Source organism: Lithobates pipiens, unplaced genomic scaffold (genome assembly GCF_037356315.1).
Source record: "Lithobates pipiens isolate NorthernLeopardFrog02 unplaced genomic scaffold, aLitPip1_a1.2 Scaffold_18, whole genome shotgun sequence".
Lineage (NCBI taxonomy): Eukaryota > Metazoa > Chordata > Amphibia > Anura > Ranidae > Lithobates > Lithobates pipiens.
The window spans coordinates 575531342-575556963 of NW_027507758.1; the positions used below are offsets into that span (position 1 = coordinate 575531342).

General features: G+C 42.8%; 1 protein-coding gene across 5 annotated transcripts in view; it reads left to right on the plus strand.

The window, feature by feature from the left end:
• LOC143989057 (cytochrome P450 2F2-like) overlaps positions 1-25622 on the plus strand; it is a 144422-nt gene that overhangs the window by 11597 nt on the left and 107203 nt on the right. For 4 of the 5 annotated variants that reach the window (XM_077489068.1, XM_077489070.1, XM_077489071.1 and 1 more), the window contains 4 exons: positions 3794-3956; positions 10450-10599; positions 18608-18768; positions 20289-20465. The exons of the other annotated variant lie outside the window; for it this stretch is intronic. In XM_077489068.1, coding sequence (XP_077345194.1) covers positions 3794-3956; positions 10450-10599; positions 18608-18768; positions 20289-20465 — 651 coding nt within the window. The remainder of the gene's footprint in view (positions 1-3793; positions 3957-10449; positions 10600-18607; positions 18769-20288; positions 20466-25622) is intronic. 5 annotated transcript variants of the gene reach the window in all.

Genomic DNA, 25622 nt, shown 5'->3' on the forward strand with positions numbered 1-25622 from the left:
CGGCGATTGTTGCAATATTTTATGTCACATGGTATTTGCGCAGCGGTGTTTTAAACGCAACTTTTTGGGAAAAGATACACTTTCATGAATTTTAAAAAAATTAAACAGTAAAATTAGCCCAATTATTTTGCATAATGTGAAAGATGATGTTACGCCGAGTAATTAGATACCAAACATGTCACACTTTATAATTGCATGCACTCGTGGAATGGCGACAAACTACGGTACCTAAAAATCTCAATAGGCGAAGCTTTAATTTTTTTTATGGTTACCAGGTTAGAGTTACAGAGGAGATCTAGTGCTAGAATTATTGCTCTCACTCTGACGATCACGGCGATACCTCCCATGTGTGATTTGAACACCGTTTACATATGCGGGCGCAACTTCCATATGTGTTTTCTTTGCTGCGTGAACTCGAGGTGACGGGGGCGCTCTAAAAAAAAAAAAATTTCTTATTTATTTTAAAAATAATAAATTGTTTTAAAAAAAAAAATAATGTGATCACTTTAAACATCCCTTGTGACAGTAATGCCGCGTACACACAATCAAATTGTCCGGCGTACTTAGTCCGGCAAACAATCTGGCGGATAGTCCGGCGGACTTTCTACCAAACGGACTTGGCCACACACGGACACACAGAAAGTCCGGCGTTTGCTAGCGCGATGACGTACAGCACGTACGACGGGACTAGAAAAAGGAAGTTCAATAGCCAGTAGCCAATAGCTTCCTTTTCATAATTTGCTTCTGAGCATGCGTCATTCTTAGTTCGCCGGAAAGATTGGACTGCAAAAATACTTTCTATGTCCACCGGACTTTTACGCTGGAAAAGTCCGCTGAAGCCCACACACGATCGAATTGTCCGGTGAAATGCATTTCGGCGGACTAAGTACACCGGACAATTTGATCGTGTGTACGTGGCATAATAGGTGGTGACAGGTGCTCTTTATGGAGGGATCGGGGGTCTAAAAGACCCCCGATCCCTCCTTTACACTTCAAAGTATTCAGATCACTGTTTTCGGCGACTCTGAATACTGTATATATTTTTAAATCCGGCACCATTGGCAGCCGAGTAAACGGGAAGTGTTTACAATTAGACTGGAATGAAGCCACTTACGGCTTCATTCCAGTCCCTCCCTAGCCGCCAGAAGCGGCGAATAGTACATCGGTGCTCCCGATTGAACGGGAGCCCCGGTAAGAGCGGCGGGAGGCGGCGGGAGGGGGGACGTCCCCTCCCGCTCCTCCAGCATAACAGCCACATTGGTTGTTATGGCTGGAAAGCCAATCGCCCGCTCTGAAAAACGGTACCGGGATGATGCCTGCAGGTGCGAGCACCATCCCGGTATAACCCCCGGAAGCCGAGTACGCACATCTGCGTACACTCGGCGGCAAGGGGTTAAAGACGGGTATCAATATGGGGCATTTGGTCAACATTCCTTCTACCTTATGAACATGCCTTGTAGACATGTGCGCGTCAATAAATTTGTTTTGTTTAGTTCGTATTAAAATTAATTCGTAATTCGTGTCCGAAATTTGATTTGGATTCGTAAGAAATACAAATTTTCATTATTGTTACGAGAAGTTTACGAACCTAACGAAAGTTCGTTATGATAAATCTATCATTATGAGGGGCTCTCACCATCCCTGTGCTGTGCTGACTTCCTGAGTTTTTGACTTTTAGCTTCGTTAACTTTTTGTAACAATAACGAAACTTCGTTATGATAAAATTATCCAAAATTTCGTACAAAATTCGTATGCATAAAAATTTGTATTTCGGATCCTCACAAATGTGCAAATTTTTGATTCGTACAAAACTAATCGCACATGTCTAATGCCTTGCAGTGCTGAAAATAAGGATCATATGACTCCTGGTTAAATAAATACTCTGGACACTCTTTTGAGTTTGATGCTTCTTATATCTGTAAGCCCTTGTACACACAGTCGGAAAATCCGTCGGAATGTGTCCTATCGGACCGTGTTGTCGGATAATCCGACTGTGTGTGGTATGCATCAGACTGATTCCGTCGGAATATCCGTCGGACCCAATTTTCCAACTTGTTGGAAATATTTTCCGACCAACTAGTTCGATCGGACATACTCCGATCATGTGTAGAGAATTTTGATCGGACCAAGTGCCACGCATGCTCAGATCAAATTCCTACATCAAAGATATTGGCTACTAGCCTGAACGTAGTCCCATCGTAACGAAATTACGTCATCACGTTCTGAATGATCAGATTTTTCGACAACTTAGGCCGCGTACACACGGGCGGATTGTCTGCCCAACTAAGTTCGTCAGACAATCCGACAGACAGTCCGTTCAAAATTTGAATGAACGGACTTGACCACACACGATGAGCAGACAGTCCGCTGAAAGCGTGCGTGATGACGTGTACAGCACGTACGACGGGACTAGAAAAACGACGTCCTATACACTGCAATGCAACCTTCGGCCGTGTAAATCCTTTCTGAGCATGCGCCATACTTAGTCCGTCCAACTTGCCTACACACGAGCGGACTGTCCGCTGAAACCAAGTTTGGACGGACAAAACCAAGTTTGAACGGACAAAATTATGGAAATTCCGTAAGACTTTGTTCGTCAAACAGTCCGCTGAAAAAGTCCGCTGAAGCCCACACACGAGTGGATTGTCCGCTGAAACACGTTTCAGCGGACTAAGTTGGACAGACAATCCGCCCGTGTGTACGCGGCCTGAGTCCAACTGTGTGTATGCAACAGTTTCGGACAAGATCCGAAGGGCAAAATCCGACGGATTTGGTTGTCGAAATCTCCGACCGTGTGTACAGGGGCTAAGGCCACGTGCTATAGTGCCACATGACCTAACAGTCTTTTCCAGGAAGTTGCAAGGGCTAGGAAACTTTTTTACCTATAAACTCTATCTAGGAACAGCTGTACATTTCGTTTTTGTGTTTTCTACCATATTCAACCAATTCCCTATTTTCCCCTTTGTGAGCCCCTTGGGCATCACCAGCAACATTGGTATCACCTCCTATATATTTCCAGCTCAAGTTGGGTCACCATAGTTAGGTTATAGACAGTTATAGATGCTGATTAGTGTCTTGCTTCTCCGGAGAGCATAACAGATCTTTAGCCACGAGAGGAAGGGCCCACCTTTATCCTGATTATCTTCCTAGTGTTGAGACAGAGATTTGGTTCTAAAAGAGTGGCGCCCTCCAAATAGGGGATGGTTGGGGCCATGGGTAAGTACATACTGTAGATTAGACACCACAAGCATTAGATTCATTCCTGTGTCTACCACCATGTGCACAAAGGCCCCTATACCTGGGTTTGAGAAACGTATTCTGGATCTGGGCTACAACATGCTGACCACCAGTGAAAGGGCTTAATACAGACTGACAGACCGTTATTGAAACATTGTCCCTTAGGGAGGACTCCCTAGTATAGAGTTAAGGGGTCATTCTCTGAACTATTGGAATATTATCAACTGTATACCCTAATTACTACTGTTTATATATTTGTTTGCCAACTGTATCTTTTTTGCTACAATTTTTTTTTTTAAGGTTTGTTTTAATTTCTGGTATTTATACAGTATATTTACAATAAGCACCCACTCTTCAGTCTGAGGCTGCCAAGGAGCATGGTGCTGCTTGTAGAGTTACAGGCTCTGGGTGCAAGGGACCTGAAGAAAAAAGCAACTGCTTCGGGGGTACACAGGCACCAAAAAATGAATGATGTGTTTACACATAATAGTGGAGGATTTCCTTAACGCTAATATTAGACCGTTAATTATGTCTTCTTCCTATGTTGCTTTTACAGCTGTCTAAAGAGTATGGCACAGTATTAACTATTCATTTTGGAATGGCAAAAGTCATCGTCTTGTGCGGCTATGACACTGTTAAAGATGCTCTACTCAACCATGGTGAAGAATTTTCTAATAGACCAAAGTTGCCGATATTTTCCAAAACAACAGACGGCAATGGTAATCTTTTTTCTTTTTTTTCTTTTTTTGTTATCTTTAGTAAATAGCAATAAATATTATTCATGTAATTGAGATTTACTTGTTGTCTGTTGTACTCAGTTCAATAAATGCAGAAAACCTGTTGATCCGTTCAGAAATCCAATAGGCTGATCATTTTCTGTGCTCACTTTTATCAGGTAGCAATTTTTCCAACTATCTCCATGTATTACAGAACACCTTCCCCTATGTTGCAGAGACATGGGGTATGGGAGCTGTAATCTTGTCCTAGTATGATAATATTGCTTCTCCAAAGGTACAGTACAGTATTTAAGCATTTTTACTCTATGACAGGAAGAGTGTTTTTCAGTGGCATATCATCCATGTGTGTAATGTGTGGGGGTGGGGCCCATTGTGCACTAACACACAATGCACACGTGGAGATGTGGCCACTGCTCCCCTCTCCTCACTAATCCCTAAAATGCCCCCTCCTCTTTTCTGTGCCGCCTCCCATAGCACCGATCCCCTGTGGCTCCCCCGTGGCTCCCCTGTAGCTGCTGATTTTTCCTCCTCTCCCCTCCCGCCAGCATCAGGTGCTGCAGGGGAGATACAAGAGGATTTAGCAGTGAAAATAGATCCCCCTCCTATCCTCCTGTCCCCTTCCCCCACTGATCCCCCAGTGCTCCCTTCCTGCAGATGAGTTTGCTGGCTTCCCCCACCTCCCCCTCTCACTGGCTGCTTCTGCTGGGGTGGGATGATCAGTGTTTTAGGGTGGAGAACAGTGGGGGTAGCTGGTATACATATCATGCTTACCAGCTCCTTCCTGAATGAACACAATAAGTGATCGGTACCCACTGCTCCTGCATTTCTTTATCACTGAAACACAGTAAACTGTGTTTACAATGCTTCAGTTTGTGAATGAATATTTATTCATTTGTAGTTCAGCTGAGACCCTGAGGCCCTGTTGTTGCCTCAACCCCCATCCCCAATAAATAAATAACACTCTAAAAACAAAAAAATTGTAAGGCTATCAGGGCTGGGCTCAGCCCTTCCTTCTCTGAGCTGGCCTCTCAGCCGTCGGCTAATTGCCAGCTCCTATCTTTCCACAGTTACTAAGTTGTTGATGATATCCTGCTCATCAGTACTGCCTATTTAAGCCATCCATCCCAGAGGATCTCTGCCTTTGCTTTAGTCAACATCACAGAGACATTCTCCTGCATCCCTGTTAAAAGACTTGCTTTGCTGACATTCTGGCTCCAGATCCTGCTTGCTGTATTACTACGCTCATCTCTGGCTCCCTGACGTTTGGCTTGTCTGACTATCCATTCCGGTTCCTGAACTTTGGCTATGTTTTGACTACGTTTGTTCTTTTTACTTTTATTATTAAACAAGTGTGATTTAACTGTACTTCTGTCTCAGCTTTAATGGGATTTAATGGTTTCTGACAAAAGGCCTTGTTCACACAGGGCATGTTACATGCAAGGCTGTGTTTTCCCACACATCTCTGTGCAAGCAGTCCTGTTCCTGTCAATTGAGAAGCACAGTCACTGCTCTTTATTTGATTTTCATGTGGGTGCAGGTGCACCTCTCTGAACTCATATTGGTTGCAATTGGGGCTGTGCGCCCACACCAACACAGAGGTCAGATTGGCAGCAGTGACTGTGTTCATGCAGCTGCTGCATCCCATTTGACATGCATAAGACTGCTTGCACTGGGATGCATGGAATACCCATGCTCCCGTGTGTGTGTGTGTGTGAACATGGCCTTCACACGGGAATGTACACTATAATACGTCCTTAGTAGTATACAATACCCTAGTAGGAATTTATCAGGCATTTTAAAAGTTATGTTGTGTTTATGCGTACTAATAGTGATGTTATTGTATATTGAGTGAAAACAGTGTATTGAAAAACATTTGTGTAACTATTGAAGAACCTAAAAAAATCAACTATTGCAAGGATTGTACTGGGGGGTCAGTCTGTCCCCAGTGCAATCCACCTAGAACAGTCTGACTGAACTAGGGGGTTGTACAGGGGGACAGACTGACCTCAGGGGGATTATACTGGGGGGCAGAGTGACCTGGGGGATCATACTGGATGGCAGACTGACCAGGAGGGATTATACAGACAGGAAAACTGACCTGGGGGGATTATTCTGGGGGACAGACTGACTCCGGGGAATATGCAGGGGCAGAGAATGATCTTGGGGGGGGGGTATTGCATTGAAGGACAGATTGACGTGGAGGGGGATTATACTGAGGGATAGATTGACCTGGGGGAGAGGATTGTACTGGGGACAGACTGAGCTTGGAAGGGATTGTACTGGTGGACACATTGTCCTTGGAGAGGGGGAGGGATTATACTGGGGACAGACTGACCGGGGGGGGGGATTGTACTGGGGGACAAACTGACTTTTGAGAATTATACTTCAGGACAGATTGACCTGAAAGGGGGAGGGAGAAATATATTGAAAAGCAGACTGACCTGGAGGAAATATATTGGGGGACAGAAAGTCCTGGGGGGGCAAATTATGCTGGGGGACAGTCTGACCTGGGAGGATTGTACTGGGGGAGACACTGACTTTGTTTTATTTAATCATGCCTCTTAAGCCCTCCTACCATTAGCACAATTTGGCCACAACCGCAGTTCACATTAGCACGCTATGCATGTCACATTACTCTTCCACTTAGTTTGCCCAAGGGTTCCAAGGTCTTTTACAATCCTATCAATGTCCCTGGCACAATGAAAATATCACCCACTCTTCACTGTGGCACTCTAAGGACAGCACCGTTTTTTATAGGCTCACTGATTTCATAAAACGCCCCTGGTGTTGCTGGCAGAATCATCAAATAATAAAGAAAAAAGTCTGGGGAAAAAAATAAAACCAATGCAGGCTTCACATTGCCTTCTATTGTAATGAAATGTTTAGAAAAATCTATTTTAAATCATATTAAACAATTTATTCCACTGAAGCTGGGTAGCTACCAGTTTGCCTTTAGAGAAAATATACTCGCAGATGATGATATTGCACTTGCCTTACATTCTGCATTGACTCACTTAGAAAACAAAAATATTTATGCCCATGTGTGTTTATTGATTTTAATTCAGTGTTTAAAGTGGATGTAAACCCGACATTTTTTTTATTTTTTTATTTCATAATGTAGAGTATAAGATATCCTATCATTTGAGCCCAGTCTTGCCACAAAGAGTTAATCCAGCTCTGAGCAATCCTCTTTTATTGTTCAGTGAGATAAATCTTGACAAACAGAGAAAAACGTTGTCAAATCCTCCCCCTTGCTGTGAGTGACAGGTGACTTACATATCTCGTGCACTAGCCTAAGAAACATGCATTATTTTTTTAATTCCCTCCCACTCCTTTCTTCTGCTGCTCTGCAAGGATTGGCTGTTCCACAACTCAGCATGAGTGGCATGCTGAAGTCATGTGGGGACCTGTTTTTTTCACTGGATGTTAGAGATCATAGCAGAAGTTCAGGGTAAGAAATACACAGGAGAAAATGCATATTGACAAGGGGAGTGTAGAGGTGGGTGGGGAGTCTACTGACATCATGACTCCAGACAACAGACCCATCCACAGAAACTGCAGTTTTTTAGGTCTCATAGCAGACAGAGGGGAGACATGTATATCCTTCAAGATAACCCCTATGGAAGTAGTTTAGAAAGGATGACATTGGGTTTACATCCACTTTAATACTATTTTACCAATGAAACTAGTTGCTAAGCTAAACTCAATAGGACTGTAATGCCCTGTACGTACGGTCAGACTTTCTGCCGGGAAATGTTCGATTTGAGCTTGTTGACGGAAAGTCTGACTGTGTGTATGCTCCATCGAACATTTGCCGTTTTAATTTCCAACCACAAATGTTTGAGAGCAGGTTCTTAAATTTTCCGACAACTTCACTTGTTGTCGGAAAGTCCAATTGTGTGTACACAAGTCCATCGCATTAAAAAAGCTCACGCATGCTCGGAATCAAGCAGAAGAGCCGCACTGGCTATTGAACTTAATTTTTCTTGATTCGTCATACGTGTTGTACGTCACCACGTTCTTGACATTCGTAATTTCCGACAACATTTGTGTAACCGTGTGTATGCAAGCCAAGTTTGAGTCAGCATCCTTCAGAAAAAAATCTGCGGTTTTGTTGTCGGTTTTACTGATTGGCAAAAGAGGGTAAAAGTTGGTAATCGTTATTCATCGGCACTGTCCCTTAGTACAGGGGTGCCACAAGGACGTGTACTAAGCTATTTTTTATTTACTTATGTAGCACTACCCCCGAAGGATCTGTTGGTTAGATTTGGGTTTACCATTACCTTCTGTTCCACTCACTTCACGTCTAGGGTTGTCCCGTAGCAGATTGCCCAGTAACTCGAGAGACTGACAACAGATCCACTTGAATGGATTTTATTTGCAAAACGTAGACAATGAACAGTCTCTTAAATTAGGATCAGAGGGTTGGAAAGGAAGTTCAGGTACTCTTAATGTCAAAGTCAAAATGTTGAAGAACTTGCTTACTTTGACTGCATCCAAAGAATAGCCATTCGCAACTGGATGTTCACTCAAGTTGGACAGTCCTTCTCTCACAAGGCCTAGCAGCCAACAAGGTGCTTACTCAGGAACAAGTCTCTGCCACAGACGTTGTTGTAGAACATACAAGACATGTCTCTGCCACAGACGTTGTTGTAGAACACGTGAAACTAAACTTGAAGAGCACTCATAGGATACCTGGATCTTTCAGCCAGCTTGGCGATATCCACGCGACCGGATTCTCTTGGGTACTTTAGCCCTTCTAGGCTCTTACTAAGAAACCAACCCGTACGTGGTCTTCTTCTGAAGAGTCCTCCCCTGGAATGCTTGAATTTACTGGGTCTCTCCCAAACTGGAGACGGCACCCAACCATCTCAGAATCCTCCTTTATTTTCCCCGCCCCGAGACATCATTTCGGGTGGGTCTGCACCCCAGGCCATAGCCTTCCTGGGGGCTTGTCAGGAGGACCAGGACCATGAAGTCAGTACATCATTATGGACCGGAACCCCCGAACCACGTGACGTCCGCATCTTAAATACCCTCTCCCAGAAAGCACAGCAAGAACGCCACTCCCACTGGGCGGGCTCCGAGAGAGAGTAACTTAAGCACCTAACCAGACCATAGTTCCATGCCTGCCAGAAGAGACAGTGCCCTCTGTGGCCAGGCTGAACATCTCACAGTCCAGTCACACTAATGCTGAAGTCCAAATTTAGACAACTGTACCCAAACCAAACTGCAGTTCAGGCCTAACTTTAACTTTGAAAAACGCATAGCGCGTGCTCTTCAGGAGCCGCCGCTACACTTATAATTGTGGCTCTCATTTCAAAGTGAACTATGTGTTAAAATTCGCAGATATCATCACGGTTATGGGGAAAATAAGGGTCAGCAATGAGTCTGCATGTCCTCAAGATATAGAAAACCTAGTTGGTTGGTACAGAGAAAAAAATTTAAAGCTAAATGCAGATCAGACACAGACAATTATTACCAATTTTAGGAAAATAGGAAATGTTAGCTACAAGCTGGTGGTAATCGATAGGATAGAGGGTGAGATTGTACAGGAGTTTTGCTTTCTGGGAAAAAAAAATTAATGAGGATCTGTTGTGGACAGGTCATATATCCAACTGGTGGGCAAGGCACATCAGAGACTGTATTTTTTGAGGAAGCTGTGGAGGAAAAGCTTTTCAGAGCAGGTCTCCATCAGCAGGGATCATGACTGGTCCATAAATATCTTGAAGATGGTTATGAAAATGGCACAGAAGATCATTGCAAGATTTGATTTAGTCAGTATCAAAGAACTGGGAAAGGGGAAATAGCTTCTTTCTGTGGTCCATATGGCTTTTGAATGCTGGAGGGTTTTTGGAAAAAACTAAATTTAAGTTAGGGGGGGGGGGGTGTATTTATTATGGCATGTGTGTGGTATTTCTGTTCTTGTATTTGTATAGCCTGTTTTCTGCATGCAATGGAAAGCTAAGGTCCCGGGATAAGATAAAGTAAACACTTATGCCGCGTACATACGATCGGAATTCGCGTCGGAAAAAGCTCTGATGGTTTTCCCGACTGAATTACGCTCAAGCTGTCTTGCCTACACACGGTCACACCAAATTCCGATCATTTAGAATGCTGTGACGTACAACACGTACGATGGGACTAGAAAAAGGAAGTTCAATACCCAGTAGCCAATAGCTTCCGTCTCGTAGTTGAATCTGAGCATGCGCGATTTTTGGTGTGTCGGAATTGCATACACACGATCAGAATTTAGATAGAAAGTTTTTCCATCGAGAAAATTGAGAACATGCTATTATTTTCCGATGAAAAGCTATCATTGGTCTATTTCTGGCCGGAATTCCGATCGTGTGTACGCGGCATAAGACCCATTTGTGATTGCTATCAACAGCCCTGGATCTGTATTTTGGGCAGCATTTGTATCCAACAGTTATATTTGTTGACACAAAAATAATGATACATTCTTCTTGTTTAGGTCTTTTTTTCTCTAATGGTGAGAGCTGGAAAGCAATGAGAAGATTCACTCTTTCAACGCTCGGAGATTATGGGATGGGAAAAAAAGCGATAGAAGACAAGATTAGTGAAGAAGCCAAATATTTAGTGCAGACACTGAATTCTTATGGAGGTGATTGTTTTGATGCATCTTTGTCTTTATTATTATTCATTTTATGCCCTGCGTTCTATGAGAAAAAGAAAATTGATTACCTTTTATTTACTGTTGGATTTTTTTGGTATCTGCATTTGTTATTGGAATGATCTCATAGGTTTTTCCTTGATAGCCATTTCCATGTGTTCCTCTATGGGCAGATCAGACTGTTTTCGCTTCTCATTCTTGGGTATTTTTTTTTCTATGATGATTGTCATATCTGACACACATGTGTGTTTGAACCCATCATAAATGCTGATATCATGTGAGGAACATTAGAAGTGAACAATGAGATTGACATACAAACACTACTCTCAACTGAGCAATTGGATATACTATATGAAAAGATGTCTGTTGGCATTGAACATCGAGGACTCATTTTTAATGGCAAATAATCAAACTATGTTTAGCAGATATGACAGTGTCCCAATTCAGGTCTTTATACTGGTGGTGAGGAGTTCTGACATCACCAAGATACTGGCACTGAAAGAAAATTACTTAAGACAACACATGACGCTTTATTTTGCCTGCAAAAAAAAGATGATAAAATCTAGCTTGGGAGCTTGTGCTAAATTTTTTTTTACAAATAATATGATTACACTGCTATATACTTTATTAACCTCTTCAGCCCCAGAAGGTTTACCCCCTTAATGACCAGGCCACTTTATGCAATATGGCACTGCTTTACTTTAACTGACAATTGCACAGTCATACAACGCTGTACCGAAAAAAAATATTATGTCCATTTTCCCCACATATAGAGCTTTCTTTTGGTTTTATTTGATCACCTCTGCATTTTTTTTTCTTTTGCGCTAGAAACAAAAAAAAGACCAACATTTAAAAAAAAAAAAAAGCCATATTTTTTACTTTATAATATAAAACATTCCCAATAAAAAAAACAAGTAAAAAAAAAATGTCTTCATCAATTTAAGCCAATATGCATTCTGCTACATATTTTTTGGTAAAAAAAAATCTCAATAAGCGTATATTGTTTGGTTTGTTCAAAAGTTATAGTATTTACAAACTATGGGAATTTGTATTTATTTATTTATTTTTATTTACTTTTTTATTATTATTAATTCTTTATTAAAGGGGAACACATACAGGCTCCAAAATTATAACTTATCTTTAAGTATCTTAAATACTTTAAACCTCATTAATAGGTAATGCATTCCCATCCACCAGGATAAAGCTATCTGCATTGCAGTATTTCAAATCAACATCTTAATCTGAATATCTTTCCCCTCTCGGTCATAAGCTCTTGTACAAACATAGCCTACTCTCAGACTCATAGTCCCAGAGTAAGACCTCTGTCGGACGACTTCTGTGTAGTAGTAAAAATTTTAAGCCTCCCCACTACCTTTTTCCTTTCCTTTTTCCCAAATTCCTCCCCCCCAAAAAAAACTAGTCGGAATGGGACAGTGCCCTCTATCTGTGCCTTACCCGGTATTTTAGTGTCGTGCAAAAGGAAAAAAGTTGGTTCTTCAGGAATCGCAGGCTCAATGAATTTTTGAGTGATCCTTCGGACCTCCAATAGTCCCTGAGTCTGGAGCATGACCAGAAGATGTGTAGTAACATCCCTTGCTCCTTCTGGCAGTGCCAGCATCGATCGGAAGCATTTTGTCATTACAAAATAAGAGAAAAGGGGGGAGTATGGGTATTTCACTTCTATACCTACCTCTATTAATGCAGTTCTGGAGCCCCCGCTTACTGAAAAAATTAAGGGGAGAAAGAAAAAAAACAAAAAAAACGAAAAAAAAATACTTAAAAATCCCCCTTGGAGGGGAATTCCCTTGCTACCCCTTCCCCTTCATATTCTGTCAAACTCCACTGAATCCATGACACAATTCTTCACACTCACCCTAAAATATTAATATCATTATATATGTCGCTGTGATTATGCGCGAGAAAAAAAAAAAAGAAAAAACCCTACTTAATGTATTTGTTAGTATAATTGTTCCCCCTCCCCTCCTCTTAGTTGTGAACTATCATTCCAAGTGTCCATATTTAGTTAAATTGTGTAGTGTAGTGTATCCCCTCTCCTATTCCTCTTCCCTCTATTAGCATCCATCTCCTAGGGTCTTGTGCATTATTAATATATAAAAATTGTATTTATTTTTTTCACTAGTAACGGCATCGATCAGCAATTTTTAGCGGCACTGCAACATTGCTGCAGACAAATCGGACACCTAACTGACACTTCTGAAACTTTTTTGGGTACCAGTGACACTAATACAGTGATTAGTGCTAAAAAAATGCACTGTCACTGTACTAATGACATTGGCAGGGAAGGGCTTAACATCAGGGGTGATCAAAGGGCTAAATGTGCTCCTAGGGAGTGCTTTCTAACTGTGTAGGGGGTGTTTTGACTGGGGGAAGACAGATCTGTGGTCCTGCTTTGCAGAAACAAAAGATCTCAATTTTTCCCTCTCACAGAACGGTGGTCTGCCTTGTTTATATAGGCAGACCGCTGTTCTGCCTCTCCTGAGAACGATTGTGGGGTGCATGCAAACATCAGGTCCACTGGACCCGCTGATTGGCTCTTGCTGTCCAATCACAGCAGAAGCAAATCTCTGGCAACACCCCAGACCAAGTGCACAAAATCACGTACAGGTACATGATTTCACGCAGAAGGGGCGCCCTGTGCAGTATGTCGCATGGGGTGGTCCAGAAGGGGTTAAAAACATAATCGCACAATAATCAATTTTAATCCTCTTAATATACTGTAGTGCTACTGAGCAATACCACACAGAATTAAAATGAATGAAAAGTAACATTTATTTATCTTAGATACAGGCAATTGGTAACAGAAATAGCAATGTTGAAATCATTCCATATTCCATAGAATGCATGAAGGTAAAAAGCCTTGAGCCTTTAACCACTTAAGGACCGCCGCATGCCATTGTACGTCATCACAATGGCATGTACAGGCACAAGCACGTACATGTACGTGCTTGCCTTCCAGAGGGTGGGGGGTCCGATCGGACCCCCTCCCGCTGGATGCTGCGGTCCGTTTCGCTTCAGGAGCGATCCGGGATGAGGGGATGGCCGTTGGTTTCTGGCCATCCCCTCTCGATCGCTCCTGGCGAATGAGAAGCTTCCTCCCACTGTGTATAGTAAACACAGGCAGGAGGAAGTGATGTCATTCTCCTCGGGGCGGTCTTTTTGACCGGACTACGAGGAGAAGTGAAAGTAAGTGTGCACCAACACTACACTAACATGTAGGCACACACAGGCACACAAACCCCCCCGATCACCCCCCCCCCCGATCGCTGCATTAGTGTCACTAGTGTCGCTAGGTAGCTAGCTATTTTTTTAGGTTCTCCGCCAGGTTTTTATAGCGCTAGGTACCCCGATATACTACCCAATAATGGTTTTAACCCCCTGATTGCCCCTAGTTAACCCTTTCACCTCCTTTTGCCAGTGTCACTAAGCGATCATTTTTCTGATCGCTGCATTAGTGTCGCTAGGTAGCTAGTTTTTTTTAGGTTCACCGCTAGGTTTTTATAGCACTAGGTACCCCGATATACTACCCAATAATGGTTTTACCCCCCTGATTGCCCCTAGTTAACCCTTTCACCCCCTTTTGCCAGTATCACTAAGCGATCGTTTTTGTGATCGCTGCATTAGTGTCACTGATGCCGCTAGGTAGGTAGTTATTTTTTTAGGTTCACCGCCAGGTTTTTATAGCGCTAGGTACCCTGATATACTACCCAATAATGGTTTTAACCCCCTGATTGTCCCTAGTTAACCCTTTCACCAGCGATCACAGTATAAGTGTCACCGGTGACGCTGGTTAGCCAGTTCGTTTAGGTTCCCCGTCAGGTTTTTATATAGCGCCAGGGACCCCCATATACTACCTATTAAAAATTTGAACCCCCTGATTGCCCCTAGTTAACCCTTTCACCAGTGATCACCGTATAAGTCTAAAGCCCCGTACACACTATCAGATTGTCTGCTGAGTTTTTCCTTCCGATTTACCAAAACCATGTAGTAGAAGGGCCTGCCTGATTGCATACACATTGAAACTCCTAAGGTTTGACCTCATATTACATGGTTTTGGTAAATCTGAAGGAAAAACTCAGCAGACAATCTGATAGTGTGTACGGGGCTTTACGCGTGACTCTGGTTAGTTTGCTTTTTATAGCATCAGGGCACCCACCATTTATTACCCAATAAAGGTTTAACCCCCTGATCACCCGGCGGGTGATATCAATTAGGTTTTAGGGTCAGGGTCTGCGTCGCCCCAGGCAGCGCTAGGTTAGTGCCAGTACTGCTAACACCCACGCGCAAAGCATAAACCTCCCGTAGTGGTATCGAATCTGAACAGATCAATATCTGATCTGATCAGATCTATACTAGCATCCCCAGCAGTTTAGGGTTCCAAAAAAACGCATTGTTAGCAGGATCAGCCCAGATACCTGCTAGCACCTGCGCTTTGCCCCTCCGCCCAGCCCACCCAAGTGCAGTATCGATTGATCACTGGCGCTTACAAAACACTAAACACATAACTGCAGTGATCGCAGAGTCAGGCCTGATCCCTGCGATCGCTAACAGTTTTTTTTGGTAGCGTTTTATATTTAAATCCCGGAAGGCAGTGCTTGATTATCGGGGTCCCGTACGTGGTTAGGCTCCCAAAAAGTCCCCCACATGTGGTATCCCCGTACTCGGGAGAAGCAGCAGAATTTATTTTGGGGTGTAATTTGACTTATGCCCATAGCATGTGTGAGCAATATATCATTTAGTGACAACTTTGTGCAAAAAAAAAGTAATATTCCTGCAACTTGTGGCAAAATATAAAATATTTCATGGACTCAACATGCCTCTCAGTAAATAGCTTGGGGTGTCTACTGGGGTCATTTGGGGGGGTTTTGTGCTATTTTGGCATTTTATGGCCTTCGAAACTGTGATAGGTAGTGAGGAGTGAAATCAAAAATTTGCACGCTTAGAAACCCTGAAGGCAGTGATTGGTTTTCGGGGTGCCGTACGCAGCTAGATTCCCAAAAAAAGTCCCACATATGTGGTATCCTCGTACTCAGGAGAAGCAGCAGAATATATTTTGGGGTTCAATTCCACATATAACTATGGCATGTGTGAGCAATATATCATTTAGTGACAACTTTTTGTAAACTTTTTTTTTTTTGTGTCATTATTCAATCACTTGGGACAAAAAAAAAATATTCAATGGGCTCAACATGCCTCCCAGAAATTTCCTTGGGGTGTCTACTTTCCAAAATGGGGTCATTTGGGGGGGGGGGGGGGGTTGTACTGCCCTGCCATTTTAGCACCTCAAGAAATGAGATTACAGAAAATGTACTCTAGTTTGTAGACGCTATAACTTTTGCGCAAACCAATAAATATACGCTTATTGACATTTTTTTTACTAAAGACATGTGGCTGAATAAATTTTGCCCTAAATGTAGGACTGAAATTGAGTTTATTCGATTTTTCTTATAACAAAAAGTAGAAAATATATTTTTTTTCTCAAAATTGTCGGTCTTTTTTCATTTATATTGCAAAAAATAAAAATCGCAGAGGCAATCAAATACCATCAAAAGAAAGCTCTATTTGTGGGAAGAAAAGGACGCAAATTTCGTTTGGGTACAACATTGCATGACCGCGCAATTACCAGTTAAAGCAGTGCAGTGCGAAATTGTAAAAAGACCTCTGGTCCTTAGGCTGAAAATTGGTCCGGGGCTGAAGTGATTAAAATGACTTTGGCAATGGAAGTTGGGGGGTATCAATCAGTCCATTCACATCACATCAGTCATGAGGGACAGTCTCTTCTGGTGGCTTCAGCGCAAAAATGTGCTCACTTGCCACTCCATCACCCCTGTCTCATGGGTCACGGTCACAACCGATACCAGCGGTGCTGGATGGGGAGCCCTCTGCAGGACAGAACTTGCACAAGGCAAGTGGGATGCTCATCTCCACAATCTAGGTTCAAATGTCCTGGAACTTCGGGCAGCCTGGTGTGCCCTTCAATCCTTCACTCATCTCCTGAAAGGGGAGTCAGTGGTACGAATGATGGACAACATCACAGAGGTGTCCTATGTGAGGAGTCAATGGGGCACTCGGAGCTCCAACCTGCTCCAAGAAGTCAAACCTATCATGTTTTTGGCTCAGAAAAACCTGGCCAATATTTCAGCAGTCTTAATTCCTGGAGCTCAGAATGTCCAGACCGACTTTCTGTCCCACACACAGTTAGACAACAATGAGTGGTCTCTTCATGCGCAGACATTCAAGTGCATCCTGTCCTTGGGAGTCGATCCCGAATTTGATCTATTTGCATCCCCCTGCAACTTCAAGATTGGGAAGTGTTGCAGCCAGGCCTTCGGAATAGATGCCCTGACAGATCAGTGGAAATTCAGCAAGGCATACGCCTTTCCTCTGCTTCCAAACAGCCTCAAGTTCTTACGGAGACTTCAAGCGGAAACAGTCGAGGTGGTGGTGATTTCACCTTGCTGGCCGAACAGGCCATAGTTTTCCCCTCTTACCCAGCTCAGCTTCCGAGAACCGGTGCCTCTTCCTCTCAGGCCGGGCCTTCTTTCTCATTGGGCAGTCCTGCACTGTTGTCCGGCATTACTGAGACTGATGGTCTGGTTCTTGAGAGGGAGAGGCTGAAATCTCTCGGGTGTGCTTCAAGAGTGATCTCTACCCTCATGAGCTCAAGAAAAGCAAGCACAAATAAAGTACATGAGAGAATATGGGCCAAGTTTGTTGAATTCAAACATCCTCTACGAGCAGATCATTTAGGGATTCAGAGATCCAGGAAATCTTCAGCTTCCTTCAATCTGGCCTAGATCTGTCTCTATCCATCTCCTCTCTTAGAGTCCAAGTTTCAGCCTTATCTCCCTTCTCCGGAACATCAAGGGCTGTTTACACACTAATTCGGCAGTTCTTCCATGGGGTGTCAAGATTCAGGCCCCAGAGAAGACCAAGATTCCCCAAATGGGGTCTTCCCCTCATTCTCGACTTATTGTCTGGATTCAGTATCATGGGGTCTACCCCGATTTCTTTTAAAGACCTTTCTGCAAAAGTCTCCTTGGTCGCTATCACTTTGGCCAAAAGGATTTCTGAGATTTTTTCCTTGGGTCATGAAGAGCCATCCCTGACCTTTTTCCCGGACCGGGTGGTCCTCATTCCTATGCTCGGTTCAAAGCTGAAAGTCACTTCAGTGTTCCATGAGAACCAAGTAATTGTCTTACCTACATTCAGGTCTCCAGGGTCTACCGAAGTTCATCCTCTGGATATAGGCAAAATACTGAGGGAATATCTGCAAGCTACTTCCTCCTTTAGATGCTCTGAGTACTTGTTTGTGCTGTACTCCGGCAGTAACAACCAGAATGATTGCGGCCTGTAGGCTGCCATGGAGTCTGTCAGGAAAACTTTAAATGTATTATCAAATACTTACCGTAATTTTCTTTTCCTTTCCAGTCCCTAGCAGTGAGTTCAAATTTATGGGTATGGGGTCCTATAGCATTGGAGAGGAGGCGGGGTTAACCCACACATAGGCTGCCATGGAGTCCATTAGGAAATGAAAATTATGGTATTTGATAATAAATTTTCTATTATTTTGTTGCTGCACTTAGAAGTGTCCTCTTGTATTATTTTATTGCACACAGTTTTATAATGGCCGTTTCCTCTTTGCAGCTGTGCCTGTCCCACTGTCAGCTTTCCTTACACACTGAACAGTTAACCACAGCTTTGACTTTGGCAATATGAGTCTTGGTATACTTGGCTCGCTGATGGGCTTTCACACAAATCTCACCAAGTCTTTCTTAGTAATCCATCCTATGACTATTAGCTATGGCATTGTCCTCACAGCTAGTGCTCATGTGAATAGTTTCTGCTGCTTGTTCAGATGCAGAATCCTCTCTGCCAGCACTGTGGACCAGGCTACACTTTTTTCCATGTATTTCTTCAGTGCGAATTTTCTTCCTTGTTGTTATGAAATCACGTTTATTTTTTTTATTTTTTATTCCAGGTAAACCTTTTGATATCCTGACCGTTCTTAATGCTGCAGTGGCCAATATAATCATCTCCATACTACTTGGTCATCGATTCAATTATGATGACCCCATTATACTGAGACTCATAGGTATGATTAATGAAAACATACAGCTTATGAGTTCCCGTGCGGTAATGGTAAGTTCCTTGCGTGTGTGTGAGTGATATGTGTTATGAATTTGATGCTTGGTCACCACTGGACATTTTCTTTATGACTATCAATGATCCAAGAAAAGGTTACTACCAAACATGCCATACCTGAAAAAGTTGTGCATGTGCAAAACAATTCTAATTTTATTATAGTTTTTACAAAACAAAACTTTTTTATTTTTTTAAATCTTTTATGGGCAGGGGCAGAAGGAGATTGTTTTGAACCCCTATCAAGTTTCTTTCACTCACTATGTTTCATTAAATAGATTTCCGTTCACTTCCTAAATCGCCGTCTTTTAAAATTGGGAATTTCCCATCACTTATTGAACATCACCGGGACAAATAAAGAGGATGAATCTCACTGATGATAAAGAGCTGTTATAGATGAATTACATTTTTACATTAAACATATTCTTCAGGAGCCACAAAGCATATGCATCTAGTATGTGTGCATTATATAAATTTACCAACCTAGTTATTATTGCAAAAGTAGTGGTGATTTCATCACTGTGCTGTACATAGTCTATGCAGAGAGCAGAGCTGTAGGAGGGGCCCAGCAGGACCATCCACTACAGGCTGCCTGCAGAAAACTACAGGAGGGGGCGGAGACAAGACATAAGGAGAGAGAACAGCAGTGATCGGTCTTTATTACAGGAAGTGCCTGTACAGAGGTGTCATACTGGATTTCTGCACAGATGTGAAAGAAATACACAAAGCACACCGAGACTGAAGAAAGAATACATGTGCCTCCTATATTTAGACAAAATTTACTTCTCCCGGAATTTTGCTTTGAGCCATACCTTGTGTATTTTTTCAATAGGAATTGAACCTTGCAGTCATTGACCTAAGAAGTTGCCCTTTACCTGCATTAGCCCTTGTACACGCGGTCGGACATTCCGACAACAAAATCCGTCGGATTTTGTCCGAAACTGGTGTTGCATACACACAGACAGACAAAGTTGTCGGAAAATCCGATCGTTCGTAACGTGAGGACGTTATTTAGTTACGACGGGACTACGTTCAGGCTAGTAGCCAATAGCTTTGGTCTAGGAATTTTATCTGAGCATGCGTGGCACTTTGTCCGATCGGAATTCTCCACAAACATGACTGTGCTCATCCATCCATATTCGCAAGGTACAGATCATTTGTTTGATACTATACAAAAAGTTAGTTGAAGATACCGAGTGGAGCAGTGCATTTTGTTGGATTAGCAACAATGCCCTACCTCCTGGACCATTTAGCATTTTCCTTATCATTGTAGCTCTATCAGGTTTGTTTTAAGTGTTGAATGCCACAGTAATAATTTGAGATAGTAGTAGATATTGAGAACAAGCTCCAGAAAAAAAACTGGAGGCAAAAATCAGGGCTTAGTTTCCCATTAGCATAATCATCTATCGTCCTAGAATTAAAAACACACCATCTTTCTTGGCCTCATTCTTTACAATCTGTCAACTTTCAAGTATATTTAGAAATATACACCTATATGTTTTTTTTTTTTCTTTTTAAAGCTATACAATGTTATTCCAACTTTGTTAGACCTGCTCCCAGGACCTCACCAAAAACTTTTTGAAAATATGTGGCATTTGCAAAACTTCATAAGAGAAACATTTACTAAACAGAAGAAAAATCTCGATGTAAATGACCAGAGTAATCTCATTGATGCCTTCCTGGTGAACCAACAAGAGGTAAGGATCGCATTTCATTAGAGATTAATTGAATAATCTGCTGTATTTGATATCCAGGATAGATTTTCTTCAATAAAAGGTTTTTTTTTTTACTTATGTAGCTCTACCCTCGTGGGAGCTGCTGAGTTTGTTCATTACCTTTTGTCAGTTGGCTCCGCTTCCAATCACCCATGCAAGTACATGACATCAGTCAGAACTCTGGATTTTATAATGCTTTATTCTGGGTATAAATTGGTGGGCTGTTCAATAGGGTATATGAGATGCCCCATCCAACCCCAGTTTTAGGTCAAAAGGGTACTAATCTGTAGCGTGGCTGTTATTAATATAGTCCCTTACAGCGATCCTTTCCTGGTTCCAATTCTCTCTCTTGTTGTTGCACTTCCGATATGGACAGATAAGCATCACCCTGAATAATGCTGTGGATGTTGACCTCAAAGTCACAGGCCACATTGCCTATTTCCATGACTTGTGGTGTCGAACTTCCCTCAGTCCTGGAAAGTGCTTGATACTGTGGTCCTTAGATACACAGTATGAAGTTATTGAGTAGCTCTACTGGGTTGCACTCCCTTTGCTCACACCCAATCAACAGTCCATGTTCTACTCACAGAAATTCCCAGTTTTCTCCTTCTGCTTAGTTCCTACTTCCTCCTCCAAGCTATTCGGCACATCCTCGCCTGGGATGCCTGGTCTTCCTCCAGGGGCCAAACTTTGGCCTCCCCGGACTCACCTCCGGCTATCCGGCTCTGGGATCTCTGAACTCCCGGGCCTTCAGCCTCCTCCCAGAGGCTCCAGGATCTCTGAACTCCTGGACCTCCGGACCTCCAACTCTCTCTCCTTGACTCCCCTGGAGCATGTGACCCCCCCCCCCTCTTTTATGAGAGACGTCCCATTGACCAGGGAAATTAACCACTGGTCAATTCTCTCACATGGGTTTCCTGCCACTCTGGTCTCAGCCCATCCTCTCTTTCTAGCAGAATCTACTGTCAAGCAGAGGGGGTATCCCTGAGCCCAAGTGTAGGTGGCAACACCCCCTTTTACTCTGACACTCCCAACCCTAAATAAACAACCAGGCCTAGTAAAGAGCAGGACTCTGGCTAAATTTACCTGTCTCTATATCCTATACTGTGAAAAACACATCACTAAGCACCTACCTAAAAGTAGAGGACGCGACACTTATAAATCACATTTAAAGCAGGTATTTCTTTGTAAGATGTGTTTTATATAGCCTTGCCATCGTGTAATAGGTTTATCTGTAGATGGTATTAACAGAAATATTTTAATACTTTGCTTATATGTACATTGTTAAAGGTCACCTCACCTGCCCCCAAACCTTTGTATTGACCAGTGAGCTCACCTATCATAGTGATGGCCTAATAAAATTGTGCAGGAGGTTGGAGGACTGGTCTAGGCTGGAATTTAAAAAGCCCAGAAGTGCTCAGACTTGTAGATTAAAAGGCTGTGAGATATGAGGGACCTATTGGCAAGGATTGAACATGTGTTCACACTCCTCTGGGTGCATATACAGCATTCATTGATTCACATAAATGCTTGTTTTCTGACAACTGTACTTTAATTAAAGTTTTTAAAATGATTAAAATCAATAATCTTTCACATGCTTACAGCTGAAAATATAGGAGTTCAAGAGCCTCATTGAGAAAGTTAAAAGTTAAGGTTTAAGCTAATAAAAAAAAAAAAAATACTAAAACTATGACAACAGAAAAGATAGTTAACTTCAATGTTGATAATGAACATTTAGACTTTATGGACCCAGTAGTCATTAAGTAAAGTAGTCCTTAAAAAATGTCACACAGTCTGGCCTATACAAGCAAGAATAAAAGCTCTACAAAAGAACATCAAAAGTACTTATGTGTCTATAAGTACAAAGATCAGAATTATCCAGGCTATGGTGTTTTTATCATGGATGTGAAGAAAATGCAAGATGCAAATGAAGAAGCAATGCTGGATATATATATATATATATATATATATATATATATATATATATATATATATATATATATATATATATATATATATATATATATATATATATATATATATATATATATATATATATATATATATATATATATATATATATATATGTAGCGCCCATATTTTTGCCTACTAATGCTCTAACATGTAAACTTATGGACAATATTATTCTTTAGTATTTGGCGCCATCTACTGACCAAAACTAGAAATGGACTTGGATGATTTTCTTTTTGTAATGTTGGAAATATAACAGGAAGTGACTGTGTTTACTTTTGATATTTGACCTCACTTACCCAGAATGCCAGGTGACCTACCCATGATCACCCTGTGCTGAAAGGAATTCTGGGTAGGCTTTATAAGGACCCTACGTGGCCATCTTAGGTCTCTGCAGAACGCATGGCCTGCCTGTGAGGACTGCTGAGGAGGTCTCCAGAGAGCGCGGCCTACAACCACTGCTGAACATTTACAGACATTGCCATCTCTCTAAGTGCAGAAGCAAGACACAGTGACTGGATCAGTTGATGATCCAGAGACACCTCCTGAAGCATCAGAAGGACCCGGTTCAACTTGCGGAGTGGAGATATAGTGCACTGGAGCGAAGCTGTCACACTTTTCAGTATCCAGTGGGTGAGAGGGCTGTTAGCCATTGTTTATTATGCACTTTTACACACTTAGGCAGTAAACACAGCACTGCTGGGACCTGTAGTCCTAGAGAAGGTTTTGCTAAAGACTGAAGTTAAACAGGCCTCAAGCCTATTTTGCACAGTGTCCTTAACCCTGTGTTATCATCTAGCAACCTCAGGTGTTTCCACTACAGGAACAAGTACAACACTTATTTACAGTTATATTTGCCTTCTCATTTTTGGATTACAAATTGTTGCAAACATCAAAGCTAGCAGAAGAAAGAAGATTGAGGACTGTATTCTGCATTACAAGGCCTGTTATTTTGACTAAAGTAGGGGGAGCTCCCTAGAGGTATATATACACTGCAATTGTCAATTTTTAGATCACTTAAGCCCTTGGAGTGTGCCTGGAACTGGGAGAGTTGTCCAGAGTCAAGCTTATGTACTCTGGGCACTAGTTCCATTTTAGGACACACCTTTAAGGTATATACAACTATAAGTTTATTTACACTTATTATTGTGGTTAACCACTGCATTGCTGCACTACGTTGGTGAGGCATTGTAGTTTCTGTGATTGTATTACTTCACTATGACATAGTTACATAGTTAGTCAGGTTGAAAAAAGAAACAAGTCCATCTAGTTTAACCACAAAAAAATAATAATAATAATATCATACAATCCCATATACCCAATTCTATACCCACAGTTGAGCCCAGCAGAGCATGATCCAATTTGCTAAAGCAGGGGAAAAAATTCCTTCCTGATCCCCCGAGAGGCAATCGGATTTTCCCCGGATCAACTTTACCTATAAATGTTAGTACCCAGTTATATTATGTACATTTCGGAAATAATCCAGGCCTTTCTTAAAGCAATCTACTGAGCTGGCCAGAACCAACTCTATTCCACATTTTCACAGCTCTTACTGTGAAGAAACCTTTCCATATTTGGAGATGAAATCTCTTTTCCTCTAGACGTAAAGAGTACCCCCTTGTCCTCTTTGTTGACTGTAAAGTGAATAACTCAACACCAAGTTCACTATATGGACCCCTTACACATTTGTACATGTTGATCAGATCCCCCCTTAATCTCCTCTTATCAAGAGTGAATAAATTCAGTTCCTCTAATCTTTCCTCATAGCTGAGCTCCTCCATGCCTCTTATCAGTTTGGTTGCCCTTCTCTGCACTTTCTCCAGTTCCCCAATATTCTTTTTGAGAACTGGTGCCCAAAACTGAACTGAATATTCCAGATGAGGTCTTACTAATGATTTGAACAGGGACAAAATTATATCTCTCTCTGGAGTCCATACATCTCTTAATACAAGAAAGGACGTTGCTCGCTTTGGAAACCGCAGCTTGGCATTGCACGCTATTATTGAGTTTATGATATACCAAAACCCCCAGATTCTTCACCGCTATGGATCCCACCAGTTGTACTCCCCACTAAAATGTATGATGCATGCATATTCTTAGCCCCTCAAGTGCATAACTTTACATTTCACAACATTAAACCTCATCTGCCACATAGTCGCCCAATTAGACAGAGCATTGAGGTCAGCTAGTAAATTGGAGACATCCTGTAAGGACGTTATTCCACTGCATAGCTTGGTGTCAGTGGCGGAATTATCAGGGTCGCACCAGTCGCATCTGCGACTGGGCCCTTGAGTTCCGCCATTGTAGGGGGGCCCGCCGCCCGGAATATAGTCATTTACACGGAGAGTCCTGTAAGCCCCGCCCATCCTTTCCGGCTGCTCCGCCCATCCTCCCCGCCCATTCTCTCCACCCATCCTCTGCTCCCGCACTCACGGGGACAGTCCCCGCCCGCTTCGCCCATCTCCTCTGTGCGCACAGTCTCCGCCCATCTTCTCTGTCCCCCCTCCCGCTCCGCCCATCTTCTCAGGCCACACCTTCACTCACAGGCTCTGCCCAGCCTCTCTGCTCACCCAAGACCAAGCACGGAGGAGGAACGAAGTTATCTGCAAGTGAGTGGCACCCATCGCTTAATAACAACACTGCCACTGATACCCCCTCCACACCACTACTGCCCATGATACCCTCCACACCACCATTACTGCCACTGATACCCCCCACACCACCACAACTGCCACTGATACCCCCCACACCACCGCTACTGCCACTAATACCCCCCACACCACCATTACTGCCCATGATACTCCCCACACCACCATTACTGCCACTGATACCCCCCACACCACCATTACTGCCACTGATACCCCCCACACCACCACAACTGCCACTGATACCCCCACACCACCTCTACTGCCACTGATACCCCCCCACACCACCATTACTGCCACTGATACCCCCCACACCACCACAACTGCCACTGATACCCCCCACACACCACCACTACTGCCACTGATATCCCCACACCACCACAACTGCCACTGATACCCCCACACCACCGCTACTGCCACCGATACCCCCCACACCACCACTACTGCCACTGATACCCCCCACACCACCACAGCTGCCACTGATACCCCCCACACCACCGCTACTGCCACTGATACCTCCCCA